At 39.1% G+C, this 23,010-nt stretch overlaps 1 protein-coding gene across 1 annotated transcript in view; it reads left to right on the forward strand.

Moving 5' to 3' along the window:
- Nucleotides 1-22,045, forward strand: part of LOC107570130 (neural-cadherin) — a 158,346-nt gene extending 136,301 nt beyond the window's left edge. The window contains exons 24-28 of the mRNA XM_016256329.1: nucleotides 5,944-6,208; nucleotides 7,600-7,780; nucleotides 9,318-9,562; nucleotides 18,194-18,348; nucleotides 19,405-22,045. Of these exons, the coding sequence (XP_016111815.1) occupies nucleotides 5,944-6,208; nucleotides 7,600-7,780; nucleotides 9,318-9,562; nucleotides 18,194-18,348; nucleotides 19,405-19,950 (1,392 nt within the window). The 3' untranslated portion in view covers nucleotides 19,951-22,045. The remainder of the gene's footprint in view (nucleotides 1-5,943; nucleotides 6,209-7,599; nucleotides 7,781-9,317; nucleotides 9,563-18,193; nucleotides 18,349-19,404) is intronic.
- The last annotated feature ends 965 nt before the right edge of the window (nucleotides 22,046-23,010 follow it).

The raw sequence follows: 23,010 nt of genomic DNA on the forward strand, positions 1-23,010 counted from the left end.
AGAAATCGCGGTCTTTCCCCCTCAGTAGAAATCACAGTAAGTGCACTTTAGCACCACTTTGCACGCCACTGGAGGGCACTGTATATATAAGAATGTGGGACCTCTAGATCTTCATTGAAAAAATAGTGAAAAGTTATTTAGGGGGTGAATTAAAATAAGAAATATCGTTTTTCTAGTAGTTTAGTAGTAATTTTAAAGGGGACATTGGATGCCCATTTTCCACGTTGGTATCCAAGTTGGTATGAATCTTTAGGGTCTTCATGAAAAGTCTATGACATACTTTAGTTAAAATTTCTCAATGGTCGTGTAAAACAATACCTTTTTACCCTGTCAAAAACAGCTCTGTTGACAGCGATCCGTTTTAGTGCATGTCCCTTTAAACACTAATGAGCTCTGCTCACCCCGCCCCTCTCTTCCGTGGAACTTTCTAACTAGTACATTATTAGGAATGGCGATTTGCAAAGATTCATTAAAAAAAAAACTTATACTCACTTCTTCTGGAGGTGAAGCTAAATCACGTATGATTCGCGCAAACATAAACACGTTTAGGTAGATTGGGGGGCGCATTCCCTTCAAAAACAAAAGTAATCCACTGCATCATCAGTGGCTCAGATGTCAGGAGTAAATGAAGACTGCTATCTTCATTATTGCATCCAACAACAGAACACTTCAATAGCTTAGGAGACAGTCTTGTCTACATCTGCTCCGGCGTGGATGGATTTTTATCATTAGGGTGGTTGTGTGCACACACTGCCAACACACATTTATCCATGTAAAAGTGGATTTTGCATCCGATGCCCCCCCCCCCTTTTTTTTGAGCCACTGCCTACCTTTCCGCCTCAGAGAAAACACTTCAGTCCTGATTCAATATATGATGTCTCATCTCTTTATAGCATATCACCAGAAAGGGTTTATTTAATGATTCCCAAGATTTTGTCATGATACTGATTGACAATGTGTCATAATATTTTTTACACGTAACAAAAGATGAAAAGGTGGTTGTGGAACCCAGGCATACTCAGCGCTATGCACTTAAGATATAATGATCCATGATTAAATGACTTTTAATTCTTAAACATGCACCTGGGCAGATGGCTTCACCTGCTGCTCCAGATGATGACATTGGTTTCTGGATCATTGGGTGGGGATGAGCGGCATGGAGACACGTTTCACACCAACTAGGGAAGAGAGTGAGCATTTATGGGGTAAATCTTAGGGCATGAGGAAAAAGCCCAAAGATTTTCCATGGAGAGATTAAAGTTAATGTTCTTGTTAATTAGTACGCCTTCAGGTTTTAATAGCTACCCAGCATAGCAAAGTCTTGAAATACTCGAACAATCCGGTTTGAGATTATTCTCATGAGCTGTACCGCAGGTGAAACTGAGTAGGTTGTGGGAGAGGAGGAAGGTGCCAAGTTCACAGAGGTCAACCGTGTTTGTGTAAACTATTTACAGTTGTTGTTGAAATCTGAGAGCCTCACTGCCTTTTGCATCATTGATTAGTCCTGCTTTTTACATCACCACAAAGCCAGGATCCACAATGGAGGCTGGCAAATTATGCTCTCTGGGACACAAGCAGAAAGATTCTGAAATTAAAATGAAGGTTGGGGCTTTCTTCAGGAGATCAGCCAGCCGCTCTTTCTCACAAATAAAAACACACTTCATTGTCAAACCTGGCATTTTTTTCTCCAGGTGTGGTGCTATGGCTATATGCTTGTAAGTAAAACCACAGTTGAATTATTGTTATTAGACTGTTATAAGGCAGTACAGTGATGGGCTTGTTGGATATCGGATGATTCAAAGCATGAAACTGCAGGCTTTTATTTAGTATTTTGAAGGTTTTGATGATAGACAGCTCACAGAAAACATTTGAATATCGTATTTGAGACTATCTTTCCATTTTGAGAATAAGCAGAAAAACCAAAATATAGACCTCTAAATCGGTGGTTCTCAATCTTTTTGACTCCAACTAAAATAATTAAAGTTAACCATTCCAGGAGTTGTGAATGCTCTGCAAGATTACCACTCCAGCCAATTGATTTACATGACTTTTGTTTATGATTTATTAGATAACATGATTTACTGTATTTTTAAATATATATTTTTACTTACAATTTCTACCTGATAAAATATTTAGAACTTGGTATAACTGGAAAATGATTGTTTTGCAAAAAAAAAAATGCCATTAGAATTTTAAAAATGTGTTAATTTACATTTTATTGACTTTCCCAGGTATAGAATTAACACTTTTAAAATAAGGTTACCTCATAAATATACAGTGCCCTCCATAAGTATTGGGACAGTAAAAACAACATTGATCTGTTTGCTGTGGAGTCAAGAAATCTGTAAATATGATTAAAAGATGAATCTGAGACAAAACTACAGAATGTAACATTTTACTATTGGGTGTTTCAACACATACTTGTTTTACCATCTAAGAAGATCAGCACTTTTAGATTTTTATCCCGCCATCTGGTATGAGCATAAATATTGGGACAGTTGGCTCACAGGTCTTTCTAAGTTATCAGCTGTGTCCTGTTGCATGAATTGATCAGATATTAAAAGCAGTGAATGTGTCATATCAGTTATATCCATTGCTTCTGCATTCTGAGTCTTGCATTTGATGATGACACAAAAAAAACAAAACAGGATGAAGTCGAGGAGCAAGCAATGTGAATGCTAAAAGAAAAACAGGAACTCAATTAGAGCCATATCAAAAACAGTGGGCATGAAGAAATCAACGGTTTGAAATGTCCTGAAAAAGAAAGAAATCACCAACAACATGAGCAACCAACAACAAACTGGTCAGCTGAGAAAATCAACAGCAGTTGATGACAGACAAATCATAAAAGCTGTGAAAAAGAACCCTAAAATATGTGTCTGTAAAATCACCAACAACCTCCAGAAAGCTGGGGTGATGGTCTCACAATGTAATGTCAGCGGAAGACTTTGACACAGAATTACAGAGGCTACATAGTAAGATACAAACCCCTGATCAGCACCAAAAATAGAAGGGCCAGATTAGAGTTGGCAAAAAAGCAGAAAGGTGAGTTTTGGAGAAGAGTTTTATGGACAGATTAAGAGACTAATGGACATAGTTTTATGGACAGAAATTAAGATTAACCTTTATCCAAGTGATGGGAAAGCAAAAGTGTGGTGAAAAAAAAGGAACTGCGAATGATCCTAAGCATACAACCTCATCTGTAAAGCATACTGGAGGTAGTATAATGGCATGGGCATGCATGGTTGTCTCTGGAACAGGCCCTTTCGACTATATTGATGACTTAATGTATGATGGCTGCAGCAGAATGCATTTGGAAAGGTACAAAACCATCTTGGCAACCAATGTTCAAGAAAATGTCACCAGACTCATCAGAAAGCTCTTCATATTGCAATGGGAAAATGGCCCATAACACATTGCCAGTTCATCCAAGTAGCTTATCAGGGCAAAGAAATGGAAGGTTTTAGATTGGCAAGTCAATCTCCAGATTTAAATTATATTGAACATGAAATTTACCAGCTAAAGAGGAGACTAAAGGCAGAAACTCTTATATTATATACTCACATTATATACTCACTTCTTCTGGAGAATGTCACATTTTATTATGGGATGTTTAGAAATTGGTAGAAATCGCGGTCTTTCCCCCTCAGTAGAAATCACAGTAAGTGCACTTTAGCACCACTTTGCACGCCACTGGAGGGCACTGTATATATAAGAATGTGGGACCTCTAGATCTTCATTGAAAAAATAGTGAAAAGTTATTTAGGGGGTGAATTAAAATAAGAAATATCGTTTTTCTAGTAGTTTAGTAGTAATTTTAAAGGGGACATTGGATGCCCATTTTCCACGTTGGTATCCAAGTTGGTATGAATCTTTAGGGTCTTCATGAAAAGTCTATGACATACTTTAGTTAAAATTTCTCAATGGTCGTGTAAAACAATACCTTTTTACCCTGTCAAAAACAGCTCTGTTGACAGCGATCCGTTTTAGTGCATGTCCCTTTAAACACTAATGAGCTCTGCTCACCCCGCCCCTCTCTTCCGTGGAACTTTCTAACTAGTACATTATTAGGAATGGCGATTTGCAAAGATTCATTAAAAAAAAAACTTATACTCACTTCTTCTGGAGGTGAAGCTAAATCACGTATGATTCGCGCAAACATAAACACGTTTAGGTAGATTGGGGGGCGCATTCCCTTCAAAAACAAAAGTAATCCACTGCATCATCAGTGGCTCAGATGTCAGGAGTAAATGAAGACTGCTATCTTCATTATTGCATCCAACAACAGAACACTTCAATAGCTTAGGAGACAGTCTTGTCTACATCTGCTCCGGCGTGGATGGATTTTTATCATTAGGGTGGTTGTGTGCACACACTGCCAACACACATTTATCCATGTAAAAGTGGATTTTGCATCCGATGCCCCCCCCCCCTTTTTTTTGAGCCACTGCCTACCTTTCCGCCTCAGAGAAAACACTTCAGTCCTGATTCAATATATGATGTCTCATCTCTTTATAGCATATCACCAGAAAGGGTTTATTTAATGATTCCCAAGATTTTGTCATGATACTGATTGACAATGTGTCATAATATTTTTTACACGTAACAAAAGATGAAAAGGTGGTTGTGGAACCCAGGCATACTCAGCGCTATGCACTTAAGATATAATGATCCATGATTAAATGACTTTTAATTCTTAAACATGCACCTGGGCAGATGGCTTCACCTGCTGCTCCAGATGATGACATTGGTTTCTGGATCATTGGGTGGGGATGAGCGGCATGGAGACACGTTTCACACCAACTAGGGAAGAGAGTGAGCATTTATGGGGTAAATCTTAGGGCATGAGGAAAAAGCCCAAAGATTTTCCATGGAGAGATTAAAGTTAATGTTCTTGTTAATTAGTACGCCTTCAGGTTTTAATAGCTACCCAGCATAGCAAAGTCTTGAAATACTCGAACAATCCGGTTTGAGATTATTCTCATGAGCTGTACCGCAGGTGAAACTGAGTAGGTTGTGGGAGAGGAGGAAGGTGCCAAGTTCACAGAGGTCAACCGTGTTTGTGTAAACTATTTACAGTTGTTGTTGAAATCTGAGAGCCTCACTGCCTTTTGCATCATTGATTAGTCCTGCTTTTTACATCACCACAAAGCCAGGATCCACAATGGAGGCTGGCAAATTATGCTCTCTGGGACACAAGCAGAAAGATTCTGAAATTAAAATGAAGGTTGGGGCTTTCTTCAGGAGATCAGCCAGCCGCTCTTTCTCACAAATAAAAACACACTTCATTGTCAAACCTGGCATTTTTTTCTCCAGGTGTGGTGCTATGGCTATATGCTTGTAAGTAAAACCACAGTTGAATTATTGTTATTAGACTGTTATAAGGCAGTACAGTGATGGGCTTGTTGGATATCGGATGATTCAAAGCATGAAACTGCAGGCTTTTATATCGTACATTGATATTACACAATTTTTATCCTACAAACCCTTATGAATAATACCACTTTCCTTAGAAACATTTGATTTATAAGAAGCAATCGGTTTAAGAAGAGCTCACAAAGGGAAAGAGAGAGTAAAAGAAAGTCTCACAGCTGACCACTAGAGAGTCAGTGAGGCAACATAAGAATATAGTGGCAAACCTCACTGACACCATATTGAATTCCCTGCGCCCACTGTCTCCAGTTAAAGGGCTGATATGTTTAATTCTGTTAGTGCTCTGTCGTTTTATCAGATCCTGCCCCATTAAGTCCCCGTTGGGTCTATCTCATCCCATACTGAGCCCCTCTCTATACTTCAATACCACTATTTTCATAATTTCACAATTTTTCTTTGTCTCCGGCACTGTTTTCCGGCACTGTTATTCCTCAAATAATTTACAAAATTCTAAATGAGTTTATTAACTGAAACCATTCTCTCTCTTTTTTTTCTATCCCACTTTCTCAGATCTATCAGGGTCTGTTAAGTGTCTTCTACAACCTTGGTGATGGGGACTTCAACTTGACAATGCCCTCTTATCGTTTAGACAATGGAGAGTGGCATGACATTCACTTAGATCGGCATGACAATGAGTTGACCCTGCGTCTGGATGGCGGGGGAGGACGGCGAGAGGTCACGGGATCACCGGGTCGCAGTCGGGAGATTGTTATTGATCCCGCTGTGGTGATGCTGGGCAACTCATTCCCCTCAGGACACAACAAGAGCTTCCAAGGTAAGGTACAGGTGTGCTCCTGAAGCTCAACTCTCCAGTGACACATGATGCAGATCTCTGGAAATCGTATTTCCAATCCATGTTGTACTATTCACTGCCATTCAAAAGAAAAATTCTAAGTAATATGCAATAAAAGCATCAGGGCTGTGAGAAAATTAAAATAATGAATCACAAATAACCTCTTTTTCGTCTGTTTTCTTCAAAACAATACAACAGCAGATGCAAAATTGCCTCCAGACCTATCATAACTTGCTAACGACAAACAAGCTCAGGTGTCTCATTAATGTGAGAAGAAACTGGTTGTTGAGACTGTCTTCACCTGCTTGTGCAACTGTTTTTAGCCTCTTTCCTAACATTACTGCTAGTGCTAAATGAAGTATGAGTTTAAAAAAAAACACATTGCTGAAAAAAAAGGTTATGAAATGCTATTCTAGATCCAAACACATTGTCTAATTTCTGTTTTACCTTGTTCTCTTGTGTCTACATTAAGAGAAAACAAACCTGACACATATGATAGAACTGGCTAATAAGCATCATGGCGTGAAAAACATACCACACTACACAAAGTTGTACTTTCAAAGCAGCACCAAATACAGCTCCCTGATTGTTAATTCCCATTGGCTGGCGTCTCTGAGTTGATTAGCAGTCTGTCCAGAGCTTCTCGCAATAGATGAGTTGGTTACAATAAATGAAATGGAGTCAAAATGTCAAAGTGTGCATGGTGAGCTGCGGACAACTCCAATAAACACTGTAGCATGACATTTTGAGCTAACAAAAATGCTGCGTCCCATGGCCAGAAAAATCCAATCACTGAGTTATATCAGAGCACTGTGAAGTAGACTGCCGTTTTACCACTAATCCAATTTAACTTCAGAGTAAAGACTTAGCCAGCACATGTGTACATCAAGCAGACGACTCTCTACAGCTTTATCAGCTAATTCATACAGCAGTTCCTCTATCTGTAATGATTACACACTATTGTATTGGCAATAATGAAAAATTAATAGGAACGATTAATTCATGATAGCCTCAAATGCACCTTCAATGTAGAGGGGAAGTACAGCTAGCATAAAAACTGACTGCAGGAGGGAAAGAAGACAATGACATGTGACATGAAAGAGAAGAGGTGGTGGAATAGTTCCCTGTGTGCAGGCACGCTGGTTAGCCTGAGGCACACACTTTGTGTGTTTATTAAATGGACTATAAAAGCACTTTTCTTAAAAGCTCAGAATATGAGTGGATCATGTTGAGCTCAGTTTATCTATGTGTGTGTGTGTGAAGAAGCAAGTGCATGTTATGTAGGTGTAAGAGGAGGATTCACACTTTATGCTATATTTGTACTGTAACATGAAACATGTTGGCTTTTGTTTTGTTTTTCCTTATTGGCACAGGCTGTATGCGGGACCTGAGACTCAATGGGCGGTTTATTCCTCTGGACGGTCAGGCCAGAGAGGGGGTGTCGTTGGTCAGTTCTCAAGGTGTGTCTCTGGGTTGTTCCTCTGACTCCTGCCGGAAAAACCAATGTAGTCCCCCCTTTACCTGCGTGGACCTGTGGAGAATCCATGAATGCAGGTACAAAAATACACACAGTTGTGGTTAAAAGTTTACATACACCTTGCAGAATGTTTATTATTTTACCTAAATAATAGGGATCATACAAAATGCATGTTATTTTTTTATTTTGTACCATCCTGAATAAGATATTTTACCTAATAGATGTGTACATATAGCCAATAAGACAAAAATCTTTGTAATGGGTATCCCCGAGTCCCCTGTTTGTTCTGAACTGTAACTGCCCACTGTTCTTCAGAAAAAGTCATCCAGGTCCTGCATCTTTGGCATATTTGAACCCTTTCCAGCAGTGACTGCATGATTTTGAGATCCATTTTTTTTCACACTGACGACGCAACTGTTATCAAAGGTTCAAACATTCATTGATGTGCAAAAAGGAAACACAATTCATTAAAATATGGGGGGAGGGGGGCTTTTTGAAAGTTTTCACCCCCCAAATTGTACTTATTGTCTAATGTGAAACATGTAAGTGTTCTGTAGCTTCTGAAGGTCAGTACTAAATGAGAAAAAAAAACACATAAAACATGTACACATCTTCATCCTGTTCAAAAAAAGGAACAAAAAAGGTAAATACGTTAGTTTTAATAAAAATCTACTCTAATCTGCTCAATGTAAGATACACCGCAGTAGGGCGCTCCACTTAGCCAAGCCTTATGCACTTTGGCTCTGGGGTTGTGTGTCAATACGCCTCAGTCAAAGGCAGACAAGCAGGTATGATATATGTGGGCTGCTCTTCACCCCGGACCTATCCCCTGTCCTCTCTGGCAGTGAAAGCTGCGCAGCTGCTGTGTATTGATTGTGTCTATGATTGTATGTTGTTGTTTTTCTACAGGAATTGCCTCTGACTTGCCGATAGTTTTATAAGCACGCTCGGTGCCGGTCACATTGGATTTTCACACTGTGTGCATGTGTGTTTTCCCTTGAGATTTTTAGAGAGAACGTCAAGATTTTTTGTCATATATTCAGACAAATTTTTAATTCTTTCAGTGCTCTGTTTCTACACTGATCTCCTGGGCAAAGACTTATTTTATTCCCACAGTTTTTTAAATGTACCACCAGCTCACTGTGAGCAGTTTTGCATTTACAAACATTGTGTGGACATTTTTAGTTGTACCAAGGAATTTTCCATTGACTATTGACCAGTGTCTTTTAATTTTTGCACCACTAGCAGCACCAGACAAAACTGTCAATAAAATAAATTATTTAATAATGAAATAAAGTTTTATTTTAGTACTGTTTTCCCCAAATTTAATTTGAGTTTTTTTTTTCTGTAAAACAGTGTCCTCTAATTTCTGCACCACTAGCAGCACCAAATAATCTTTAGTTTTAAATGGTTTCTAAACAGGTTTTTCAAATACTACCACCAGAGGAAGTATTGGAAATAAATGTACACTTTACCATTAATTAAAGAAACAACTAACTTCCTAACCTGAATCATTTATGTTATTTATGTTGTCATCAGTTACTCACAATTTTTTTTACATCATATATTACCATTTGATTAATGCTTTTTTCTCTTTATCTCCTTCAATCGCAGGTGTCCCCCAGGTCACATGGTCAAGGCAAACTCCACTGGTAAATTCTGTGTGTACACGCTCTGTGCCAGCCGCCCATGTCACAGGGGCACTTGTGTGGCACAGTCTCCCTCCAAATTCACATGCCACTGTCCAGAGGGCTACCGCGGCCGGCACTGTGAGGTGACGCTGGCCATCTACCGAGATGACGTGGGCCTCAGTTTCAGCTCCCTCTTTGCCATATGCATCTGCTTTATGGCCCTACTAGGTATCTATCTTCAGCATGTGCTCTTAAAATAAATCACTTATTCACCTTCATAATGTTACCAACCTGATTTGAAATTAATCCTTTGTTTTTGTCTAATTGGTTCACCTATGTTATTTTATGGGCCTATAATCTAATATTGGTGACTAATAATAATTGTTGTCATTATACCAGTGCTTCATTGGTGTTGCTACATTGCTGAATGGGAGTTGCATTAAAACCCTTGTGCGGTCTTTATTTGTGAATCACACTCATGGTCTTCGTGGTCAAAAGTGACCGGACACCTAAAATGTAAAGTTTTTTTTTTCTTCAGTCTAATTTTTCTTCAGACTAAATCTAATATATTTTTGTTCAATGATATTTTTATTTTGTATTTTGAGAGAATTTTATTGTAATAATTAATATTTATGGAATAATTATTATCAATGTGTCCCATTGAAAATAGTATATTAAAATTTCACTAATTTTATTATTATTATATATTTTTTCCAATTAATGCAGTATCTCAGATTAAAATAGAGACTAGGCCTTTAAAATATTTTCTTTGAAGGCAGATTAGCACCTCCTGGTGAGAGCAAAGAAAGAAAACCATGTAATTTAATGGTGTAACCACTAAATTCTTATACTAGTCTGTATAGGAATCTATAGAGAGACTTTTGAATTCCATAGTTGCTTTTATACATAATTGCTTGCTTTTATGAGGTTGTGGATTTAAATTTATATTAAGGGATTCTCAAAGACTACTTTTTATGAAGATTTATATTGTTGTTGTTGTTTTAAATGTTGATTTGAAGCGTCAGTTTTTTAATTATTATTACTACTGTCAAACCTGAACACAGAAAGCATTTTGTTATACAAAACATTAAAATTCTATAAAAAATGTAACAAAAATAAACAGGAATGCTTTATCAGAGCTTAATCCTTCTGGGTCTGATCTGATTTCAACCTCTTATTTCAGTTTTCTGACTTATTTTGGCTATATGGTTATAGCCATACCAATTTATTTGTGTGTGTATAATTGTGTGTGTGTGTGAGAGTGGATGTGTCTGTTTTGCACTCTTGATGTTTTAGAGTGTAATAAGAGTTTAGCTCCAACCCCAATTAAACACACCTGAAAAGTTCTTACTAGGCATACTAGAAACTTAAAGACAGGTGTGTTGAGGCAAGTTGTAGCTAAACTCTACAGGACACCGGCCCTCCAGGACCTAGTTTGGACACCCTTGTTTTAGAGTATCACCCCTTCATTGCTGTGCTTTTTTTCTGCATCGTGGGGGATTTGTAGATTGTACACACAAACATTTTCTGTAGTTTAAATTTTTTTGCCATTTCCCATTCACTTCATTTTTGACCGAAGACCATGAGTGTGACTATTTTTTTTACAAGCACTTAGCTTTTTCGAATCATGCTCTCAATTTTTTTTTGTGTGTGTTCACATACCAATTGTTATAAAGTCACCAAGTTTCGTACCAATTTGGACTCAATGAAGCTACGATTTTTTAAATTTCAAAATGTAAAATGTTTTGGTCAAAAGTGACCACTACTGGTGAACTTTACAGTTTTAATGAACAGTTTAACTGCAAAAGCACAGTTAATTACTTAATTGTGTTTAATGATAATGTCTCTCTCAGTCGACACCGATTGTTGGTTTTCTGTGAAAGATTAGTTTCAGTAGGAGGCTTCAATTAATGGATCAGCCCAGTTTTTCTGTCGCATAAATATTAACTCTGCTCTTCCTCCTCTGCTGAACCTCATGTATTTTTAAAACTTATTTTGATGGTTGGCACTTTAATATTCTTGCCCTGTGATTATATTGATATGTATTTATTCATATGACTGTTCCGGCTTTTCCTATGTAGTAGCTTAGAGTTTGGTATATGTATATGTATATATTTCATACATATGCCAAGGTTTCTATCAATCGTTTTCCCGTGTGTTGCATTTTACTAGCATGGTCTGACAGCGGTAAAGAACACAGTCTACATAATCAATGATCATGACTGCTGAAACTCGTATTAACTCCCTTCATTCTGACATCCTCATCTGCCTGCATGGCTGCGCTCGGCGAGGCCAAAGGGAACCAAACAATCTTTTTCCTCCTCTCACAGTTTCGTTCCATTATAGATTTGACATGACCTTATTCATTCTCAGCTCCAGTTGCTTTTTAAAGTGTTAATTACTTGATTTGTAGGCACACATTGTGCTGTTTACCCAAGCCGGGCTGGAAATTGAGATCAATGCAACATTACGTTGGGCAGAATTTCAATGGTCCCGACCGTCCTCAACTGAATTTAAGTAGCCCGTAAGGTTTTTAACCCCCACCCACTAATTTTTTTTTCTGCCTTTGTTTTTTTTTTTTTTTTACATTACGTCCTGCCGGTTTGGAACGATTCCAAATGGAGACAAGCGGCAAGTCAGAGAAATATGTTTCTCTCTGCCATATGAAGGGCTTCGGCACAGCATAAAGAAGATTTTTTTTTTCCCTTTAAGGCGGTTAATAGGTTTAGCATACCGTGCTAACACTACACCTCCACCTAACCAACCAGGCCTCACTCTTCCTAACTGAAAAACAGCCCCTTGCTGACTAACATATCATAAACAGCAAAGAGGAAAAAAGTTAATCCGTTAAACTCCAGGAGCAGATTGTAGGGAAATGTGGTGTAATGGCTATGAACAGTATTTGGATTGTTCTTGTATTTGCCACTTTTGAGGGTTTTATTTCGCTATTGTGGTGTCTAAGAGTGCGTTTACACAACAACGATGTACTAAAAATGGAAACATTTTACCTTTGTGTTTATCACATACAGACAACAACGTTGTCAAGCGATCCCTGTTCACATGGATCCGTGTAAAGAACTTAAAACACTGTATGATGCATGCCAGGGCAGCAGTTGATGTCACTTTGTAAAGAAACTCTACACGAATGCGTAATGCGCACTCGTTTGACGTCACAGTTTTCACAAAAATACCTGTTTTGTTTACACTGAGACAATCATGGAATCGTTTTCACAAACTTGCACTTTGAAACCCGTTTTCAAAAGTTAGCATTTTCAGACCTCCAAAACACCATTGTCATGTAAATGAAGTCAAAATACATAAAAAGCTTTCAATTTTGTCATGTAAATGGCCCCTAAGGGATTATGTGACTGTTATGCTCTGTACCTGTTAATTTACAAATCACAAGAGAATTCAACACTGGATACTGACTCCACAATGATCATAATTCAGTGCAGCATGCTGTCCAGAGAACCCACTGTGGAGATGCATCACTTGTCCTCTATTACACCTGGATTTTCAAGTATCTTTCTACAGCAGAGCTGATATGCAGATTTGACATTCACACAGTGTAGATGCTCACCTGCGGGAATAACCACCCATCATAACTTCAAAAGATGGACTTGAATGATTATGGTTTATAGTGCTCTTTGACGATCTCTCTCTCTATCTCTGTGACTCTCATGGGATCCTTTTTTAATGTCTGTGTGAAAAGTTTCTTTCAGTTAAGAGACTCTCAGCAAAGTGTCAGTACCCCTATCTTCATTTTCCATGAATTTTGGTGATATCTGCTCTGAGATTAAAAAATATGCCCCATAAAACTTTGTATACCTACATTTAGATCTCAGGACTTCTGGATTTTTCTCATTTAACTAAACCTGTCAAATTGTGTCCTTTTATTTTCCACATCCTCATTTTCCTAATCATTAACCATTGAACATTTAATGTCACAATGTGTTCTAAAGCTGCCACAAAGTTTCTATAATTTGCATTGCAGTTGTCATTGTGGGTGTCCAAAACCAGTTTAAGGTGTGCATAGTAATAATGCTTTTAATAGCATAGGATTTCTTTGAAATGTTGCATTATGTCAGTTTTGAATGAATGATTTTTGAGAAAATGCATACAGACAGTGTGCTGAAGTATTACATGCATGTCACCCACATACAGATCAAGCATCTGAAAGCTATACAGATATACTGTCAGAATATAAAGGGATAATTGCAGTATTATTTCAGAATTATATCTCATTAATTTTTTAACCACAAGTTGAAGAAATGTCATAATGTGAGCCATTTGTTTAATTAGCCACCTAATGAATACAGCTGTCATGCTTTAATGTAAGAAAAGTGTTGTCTTAAAATACTGAGTGCAATTTATTAACCTGAATTACCTGTTACTCACAGTAAATTGATTGCTCTGACTTAGCTTTTTTTCTTTTTTGGAAATTACAGTCCAGTATCCAAGTTTAACTAACAAATTTCCCTTTGATTTGAGTAATAAATTAAACAAACAACAATTTATGAAGATGAACCATTTCAAATGCTGTTGAGCAACATCTTGTGTTTTACCAAGCCTAGGGAGAATGAAGAAAACATTGTTTTTTTCAAAATTTATGTTGAGCAAATTATGCAAATGTTCTGTCTTTACTAACAGTCACACGAATATTTCTACTAGTGCTGTCAATCGATTAAAAAAATAACAAATTAAACACATATTTTTCTGAAATTAATTGGGATTAATCATGATTAAACCCACCTAACGTTAACGTTTTTTATATTAAATATATATATATATATATATATTATAACGCTTTTATATTGCAATAATTTCACATTCAATCTTCAAATGAATACAGAAAAAACAAAGACCTAATATTTTTAATATTTGTTTAGTGGCACATTTTTTTTATGACTGGAAGCAAGTATCACTGATACCAATACTACTGCTGGCTCTAGGAAATTTTTATTTTTCCCCCCTAATATTTAACCATTGACTGAAATTGAATAAAGTTTTCAAACACTAAATTCTAAATTAAATATAGATGAATATAGAATATAGATGAATCCTTAAAGCTACTAAAGTTATTGATTTCCTCTTTTTTTCTTTTGTTCTTTGATTAAGACATCACAGAAGCTGGGTTATATGTTATTCAGTTGCTATTACTTTAAGAGCTGCCGCTGCCAAATGTGACGCGGATCTGACACGCATGCTTGTTGTTTTATTCACGCTTTAATACGAAATGTTACAGGCTACAGCGCGCTCCACCATATTCAATTGAAAAGCACACGCTTTGAGAACAGTATAACGGCTGACAGGACAGGAAAACTCATTTTTACTGACATACTGCATGGCCTGAAACATCTCATCTGGCTGCAGTTCATTATTGTTCTACTGAAGCTCCTCTGTGTTCGATTGACTAGCGCCTGGCGCTGAGGCGAAGTAGAGAGCGCACCTGAAGACTCTCCCGCTTGATGTCGTCGTAAAGACACTCTGCGTCTAAATAAACACAATTCTTGTCAAGAAAAAAAGAGAGACAGAAGCAGCAGTAGCCCCGCCCCTGCGTTAACTGTGTTAAATATTTTTTATGTCGTTAAACTGGAAAAATGTATCACCTGCATTAACACGCTAATTTTGACAGTACTAATTGTACATGTTCATTAAGATATTATTTATTACCTTTATTAAGATTTTTATCTTGGGGACTCTTGGCTTGACAATATGTATAGTTGAGTTCAGGTTTTTCTCTCATTGTGAGGACAGCTGGTCCATAATGTAGGCAAATCCAGACAGACAAAGTCAAGTCAGTGCAAACATGCTGATCTTCTGTTGAGGCTTCTGGGCATTTAAGCCAAGTAATGGTGAGCTCCAAAACTGTGCATGAGTTTGTGTGTGTGGATGTGGATGAGGGAAATGGAATAGTATGTTATAGTATGCAACCTTTATTATTATTATCTTTCTCTGGTGTACATGTGTAGATTAGTTCATGTAATGATAGCAGTAAATGTCAGTATCATATGCTCATACTGATTTGAAGCATTTGAAGGTGGAGAGTGTTTCCAGAGACGTTGAATGTAAGTGTGAAAAAAGTGGCCATCACATGGTTTCATATATTCCAGATCCCGATATCTGGATATACTTTAGCTGGATTGCATTTACAACTGCATTATATTGTGTCTCAGGTGTGATCAGATAAAGACCTAAAACATTGATGGGATATTGTTTATTAAAGTTACTTTAAAGTGTTACACTCTATTTTTCTATTTTAATGACGTATAAAAATAGAGCATGACAGAACATTAACAACCCACTTTGTCAAAGTGGCGGATAATTATTATATGTAGCACAATCTTTGTATTACAAATTACTTGTATGCAGATTATCTAATGTGGTTAGAATTTGTAATTTGATCACGTAAGAAAAATAGCTGCAAAGTGTAGGCAGAGAGAACAGAAACAGAAGAAAGAGAAGTAGGAGTAACGTTTTCAAATGTGGTCTGAGCGACCAGATGCGTTTACACTTGGGCAAGACTCCTGAGGTTTCAGTGACTGGTTATCTGATTAGTTAATAAATTAGCCCTAATTGTGGTAAAGACAGTAAGTGAAAAAAGGTTAAAATATAGAGGAGACCATGCAAATGAGAACATAGAGATGAAAAACGCAAACTCTTGTCTGTAGAGCATTGAGTAATTCATTTTTAGTTTCCCAATTTATCTTTTCTTCCTCTTGCCTTTACTGCCTTCTCATCCTTTGTGATTTTCTGTATGGTAAAAGAATTTCAGGGCTGCTTTTGGAGAGTGTCAATGCTATTAAATTAATAATCACATATATTAAATGGATGAACAATGCGTTTCATTTAATAAAACTGAATGCTTTGCCCAGGCATTGATTTATTGTGTTTTCCTTGAAACACAATAAATTGAATGACCATGAGAAATCAGCATTAGCGTGTTCTGTTCCAGTGTTTATCAGAAACCTTAATAGATATTTAAACAGCTCTATTCAGGCTTTGCTATATGTGAAGCGCTTGAAGAGAAAAACATTTCTCCACTGGCTAAAGGTCTGTTATCTTTAGAATTTAAGAGTTTCACTGAGTCATGAGTTCATTCCATAGCAGAAACAGAAGAGATGCCTGAATGTCTTTCTATAATGCAGTGTTTATCATCTCTGTTGTGGAGATTAGGATGCTGGGCTGGTCTTGGGCGTCCTGAGAGGGGTCTGAAGGGTCAGACTGGAGGGCAATGTGATCGATGAAGCAGGCAGCGAGGAGACAGAAGGCTTGTCTGGAATCAGATGAAGAAGCCTCTCACTCAATATCAACCACACAAGATGCATTCAAAAAAAATTACTGTGAAAAGTTACACTGTTGGAGAGACAGAAATAGAGTGAGAGGGAGCAACGCAGCGTTTAGGTCATTTTTAAGGCATATTAATGAAGATGACCATTTTTAGACAGAAATGGCAATTAAATGAGTCACATTTGGCAATGAATAAGGGATACAATTACACTCTGACAGTCTGACAGTTTAATAATGGTCTTGCAAGACCCTTAAAATGGTAAATGTGAAACATTTTTCAGTGTCGTTTTTTTCACGTTTTTACACAAGTTATGTATATCCCACATATGCCACAGTTGTCTGAAGCCATTTGTTTTTTTACAAATGATCTCAGTTGGATAGACACACTCCGTATGGCTTTCTGCACATCTTGTCATCATCTTCTACAAAGCTTGACAAAACTATGCAACAACACATGCCATATGTCAGAACAGAAACAGTCTTTCTTCACCAAGACTTATTTTTCTGTTTGCAAATGAGACATTTCACCAAACAGTTAGGGTGCATTTGATTACGGAGATTCTCCGACTTCACAATTTAAATCTTGAACTCAGTTCATTGCATTGATTGGAGGACAAAACCAAACTAAAAACTTATTTTCGCTCCAAGCATAAGCCTTTCTTTGGTGGTGACACGGCGTAACAAACCTTTAAAAAGAGCAGATATTTGATGTGCAGTTGTGTGTTGTGTGGTTACCGGCGAGGATTGAGATTGTGGGGTGTCAGAGTGAGATTTTCAGTCTGTTAAGAGGTATCGGTGTGGAATTGTGCTGCGAGGCTTTCAGTTAAGTGCACAAATCCTTTCGATTAATCCAAAAGCAGTTATCAAGCTCTCTGACAAGGCCATTATGAGACCTTCTCACAGAAATAGTGCTTTCCTCTGCCTCTTTATGGACCCTTTGCCACATGTCAGGTTCTCACGTCTTGAACGTTTAAAACTGGAATTATTTACGAGGTCAATCTTAAAACACATTGCAATAGACGCATATTATCCCTGCTAAGGTAATGAAGTGGAAGCAATAGAAGGAAGGGAAAGAGAAAATCTCAAAAGATCTGAAGATTGAAAGAGATGAAACACACAAAAGGCAAGCACACACAAGAAGAAGGTAAGAATCGAAAAGAGAGAGACAGAGAGAATAGAGTGTTGGTAGATTGAAGTGTACTGGGCATTCGATAGCAAGATAATATACTCTAAAGGTCAGAGTGGTGCCAAGCAGGATTGATTCAGCAAGCTATACTTGACACGAGCCTCAGCACTCACTGAAATAATGTGTCTGTGGCAAATCAAGGCCATGTCTACAACGTCATCATGCTGACATCAAGCCACCTTAGTGCCAGGGAAGCACAACCTGCGGGACACTCCAGGCGATGTGCTTTCACAGGCTGGCTCGCCTAAAAGTAGTTCAACCTGGTCTTGGAAAAGTGTCAGCATTTCCTGCAGATTGCAGGATAATAGGGCAGATAATAGGCTGAAGTGATCCTTGATCAGAACAAGCAAGGTAATTCTCAACCACTTTCTGTTTCCCCGCAGTGCTGCTGTTGGGGATTTTCCTGTACACACGCTGGCGGAGCTATAAGGGGCTGAAGGAGGGCGTATATCACGTGTCTGCGCACCATGACGGATGGGAGGACATTCGAGAGAACGTGCTCAACTACGACGAGGAGGGCGGCGGGGAGGAGGATCAGGTGAACGCATGACTTCTGTTTAAAAATTGATTTCAGATCACAGGTCAGAGAATCCGACGCCTGCTTCCGACACAGGAGGACAAGCGAGCACTCAAAGTTACTATGACAACTTGTACAGGTTGTCATGCTTCCCCGTCGCAGCGAGGCACCCTTGTCAGTTTATCTCTATGACAACCTCGAACATTTAAAAAATGCACACTGATGTCGATGACAAGAGGCTTCACTGAGTGCAGAGAGAAAGTGTGACAACTCGTTTTGTTAGAAATGTGGCTTTTTATTTCCAGAAACCCACCGAATAAGAGGTTTGGGGTGTTTGATGTAACCGCCCGCTCCTCTGATCTATCTGAAGTATGTGGGTGTAGATATGTTGCAGGATCTTTTATTCTCATATCTGCCGTGTGTAAAATCCTGTTACATGATTATCAGATGCATAGTGGTGCTCTGATACTCTCCATCTGATGAGGCTTCACACATCTTCCTCATCGTGTAATCAATTACGCCCACACCCGTGTCACCCACACCTCCCTCTCTGTCTCTCTTTCTCCTCCTCCTCTTCGTCTATTTTTTCCTCAAGGGGCATTATATGTTTATCTTCCTCCCCCGAGAGCTGCACCACTAAATAACGAGAGGAATCATCCTTGGTGGAATGGGATTAATTTTGACGCTCAATGGGAGAAGGGGACCGGTGTCTTGTTTTGTTGCGTTGACTGAGTGTGTAATGCCGATCTGTGCTCTTCACTGCATCTGTCAGGATTCTTCCTCTCAGGTGCAGGAAGACGCACACAAAGGTGTTAATCAGAATGCGGCGTTAGCAGCTTGAATCCGGATTAATGCCATTAACAGTTTGGGGGATAATAAATTACATGATGAAGTACAGACAAGCAGCTTATTTTGTCAGTGAGCTCGGTCTTATTAGTCGTAGCAGTTTTTGTGGCAGACGTTGTTGTTGTCATTACACCAGTTCCGAAATGTAATGGCACATTATGTAATGCTAATGATCTTGTTATTTGTCAGCACTTTATGCATTTCATTTCCCCCTCTCTCGCTCTCCTTCAGAACGCCTATGACATGGCAGAGCTCCAGAAGTCCCTGCAGCCCAGTCCGGCCCAGTCGGTGCAGTACAGTCGGTCGCGAGCCCTCCACCACCACCCTCCCTCCCAGCAGCAACAGCAACATTTTTGCCAGCCTGACCCCCCCTCCAGAGCGGGCACGGCCACCACCACCTCCTCCATCTCCTCAGGAACAGCCACCATCCGAAGGGACGTACCCCCCTGCCGCTCTCCGGCTCAAGGCCAGACTGCAAATCCCAGCCGAGCGGCCCAGCTGGCCCGCAAGAGCTTGTCGTTCTCCAGCCAGGACCTGGCCCGCTACCTGTGTGAAATTATCCGTGATGCTGACCAGCACCCGGAGACGGCGCCCTTCGACTCTCTGCAGGTCTTCTCCACTGAGGGGGGTGGGTCGCTGGCCGGGTCACTGAGTTCCTTCAGCTCTGCTGGGCTGGAAGAGGGAACGGCAGCGGGTCACGAGTGTTTGAAAGAGTGGGGGCCGCGCTTCGAGAAGCTGAAAGCCCTCTACGAGCGGGCTGAGGGCAGTGACCTCTAAGGAACTGCCGGGAAGAGTTCTTGCAGCGTGAGGAGAGGAGGGAGACCACCAAAGACTTGTCTAAAAACCAGAGGGATTTTTCTTACGCTGAAAATTCCTACGCTTTGGCTTTCTCTGGATGCATTACTTCATGCGAGACACTCTCTCTGCCTATGGAGGTGGGTGACATTTGGGACTCTCAATGAGTAGCAAATGGGAAGTGCTAATCCAAGACACCGCAAGTTGTGGTCATGGCAGATTTTAAACCCAGATCGGGCATCTTTATTAAAGTGATTTGCGGATGACAATGATTTTAGTGGAACCATTTGTTGTCTTTGTGACTATCACTGGCGGAGCTCTTTGGACGTGTTCTATATGTCTGTATGTTCTATATGTTCTTAAATAAAAGAAAGACGGGAAGAAAAATAAACTGCTGTGCTCAGATGCGACTAGGAAGGGGTTTGTCCTCCTCCTTCACGGGCCGCATTCTGAAATCAGTTCACCACTTGTTCTGTCAGGGTGGCCACTTGTGTTCATCAATCATAACTTCATACTTGGATACTGTTGATTTTTTTTCTATTTTCTCAGCCCTCCGCTTAGATTCTATTCGCGAGGATGCGAGGATGAAAGAGGCAGTCTGCGGGAAAAAAAGACCAATAAAAACTGAAGATGAGTGAAAAACACTGAGGAAAATGAAACAGAAAGCAGCCTTATTCTTTGGCATTTTAGGAGACATTCCTTGGGAATACAAATTGTGTCCTCTCTTTCTAGCCAAAAAGGAGCGAAGGAATGGCTGGAATAAAAATGTGGCTGAGGCACAAGGCTGAGTGGCTGGCATGAGATGAAAGTTTTCTGTAGCTGAAAACTATCGAAAACTCTCTTGGCTCTCACGGTTTGCTGAGCGGTAGCAATCAGAGTCTGCCAAGCTAAAGAATAGCCATTAAGACAAATGAACGAATGCATGTGTTGTTCCATGCGATCAACTCAAACGTGATATCGAGCTCTGCTGGAGGAGCTTTCAGCACTGGAGTGAGCTTACAGTCCAGTTTGCTTCCTCCCGAAAGTATTGTATTATTAACCAAACCAGCTTACTCAACTGTATTGTCATTTCCTGTTCTACTATAAATAACCCCTTGTATCCCATCACATTATTCGGCACTGCAGTGAAAGAAATGGGCCTCGGCACCAGGTGCATTCTGGGAATGGCGGGCCAGCGGTTTCAGACCCCGAGCACCTCCCATGTAACATGTTTAATGGGCTTGTGAACGCATGTGGTGAGGCTGCATGGGGTGAAGGAAAAGCAAGGCAAGCGTGTGTGTGCGCAAAATGGAATAACTATAAGTCTCCCCCAGTGAGGCCTCAAATGCCAACCTTGTATTTTATGCATTTTAAGGCAATGTTTTTTGCCCTCCTTTTATCATTTTGGTTTATTTTTTTTCCGGAGAATGCCGTATGTGGAGCATGACAGGCTGGCTGAGGAGAGTGGAGCGAGTAGGAGTGTGTTAAAAGACATCAGAGTGTTAATCCTAATGTGAACTGATCGCTCACTGTCATGCTGTGAACCAAAGGATCATGGGAGTTGGAAAACTTGATGGAGAAGTCGTCACTCTTATTACGGATCTCAAAAAGTGCCAACATTTCCAAAGGCAGCAACAAGAGTATAAAAAAGGTTTCCAAGTCGAAGCTAAGAAATATAGCTGGAAGTGCAATGCTTGCTATTTCATCGAGTTAAAAAGAGGCCAATGGGATTGGTGCTTGGAGTCATCCTTGTAAGGGGATTGGGGAAGGATTCAGTGCGAGGTGAGAGTATTCATGAATGAAGCGTGATGGGCTCGGTCTTTGAATCACATAAATCCTTATCTTACAAAACCAATTCCTCTGCAATTTTGAACCAAGGCCACCTGTTTATTTGTGTGGTGAATATATACAGTACTCTATTTTGTGAAACAATGTTTTTACCTCATTTGTGCATATCAAAACAAAGTAATTGCTTTTTAAAAAATATATATAAAGGGACCTAATTCTGTTTAAAGCTTGTTTTTTCATGTATTATTTAATCCTTTAAGTTGGTAAAAGTATCTTGACATTTTGTATTTGCATCCTTTAAAATAGTTTTTTCTTTCTCAATAAATGGATTTCTTCTGTTATGGCTTCAATTATACTTGAATACCACTGTTAAATACTGCTACATTCAAATGAAACAGCGGGGTTTTAAGCCTCTTGATGAATAAGTGGCCTATTTTATGTGGAAACGGAGCTGTAATTAGTTTGGGATAATGCAGAACATGAAATGAGAGCGGCCTAAAATCTCTGACCTGTATTTATCAAAATGCCTTTGTGATTTGACTTCAAATGACAGAAGTCCTTTTGTAGTAACAGATCTGCAGCATCCACCATTCAAATATGCTTTAATACAAAAATGGAAACGAACACTGAACATCTAAAAACAAATCAACACTTTTGACACAAATGGGAACAATCCATCTGAGTGAAATACCACTGTAACAAACTAGTGCAATGAGCCGTATCAAATAACTCTTACAGTTAAACAATGTCAGCATATGAAATCAAAGCACACAGCTCCATAAAGATCATCGCCTGAGGAACAATATGTGTTGTGACAGAGATGTTGTGTGAAGCAAAGGTTTACATGAAAGTCGTCTGACAGGTAAGATAATTCACCATATTATAATACAATCACAGAATGTCACAGAGGAGCCCTCATGCTACAAAACGAATTTGCAGAAAAGAAACACCATGTTTATCTTTAAACACTTTAAAGTTATTTAAAACGGTTTTGTACCTCCGTACAAAGATATTCATCCAATATCCTGGGGAAGAACATTTCGGTAGCACTTGAGGCCACTCATTTGAAGGTCTTTTGAAAGCACGAGTCGCTAGCGAAGCAGAGCTTATCCAAAAATGGAAAGGCACTTTCATACACTAAAGGCTCTTCCTTTAGAGCTTAAGATGGAAAAATTAGCATCATAACATTGTTGACTGTTCAATATTTTTAACCACATTTTAAAAATACCCAAACTGAATATTTCAACCGAACTACAACTTCACAATTCAGGATTA

Source organism: Sinocyclocheilus grahami, unplaced genomic scaffold (assembly GCF_001515645.1).
Source record: "Sinocyclocheilus grahami isolate Dianchi unplaced genomic scaffold, SAMN03320097.WGS_v1.1 scaffold1419.1, whole genome shotgun sequence".
NCBI lineage: Eukaryota > Metazoa > Chordata > Actinopteri > Cypriniformes > Cyprinidae > Sinocyclocheilus > Sinocyclocheilus grahami.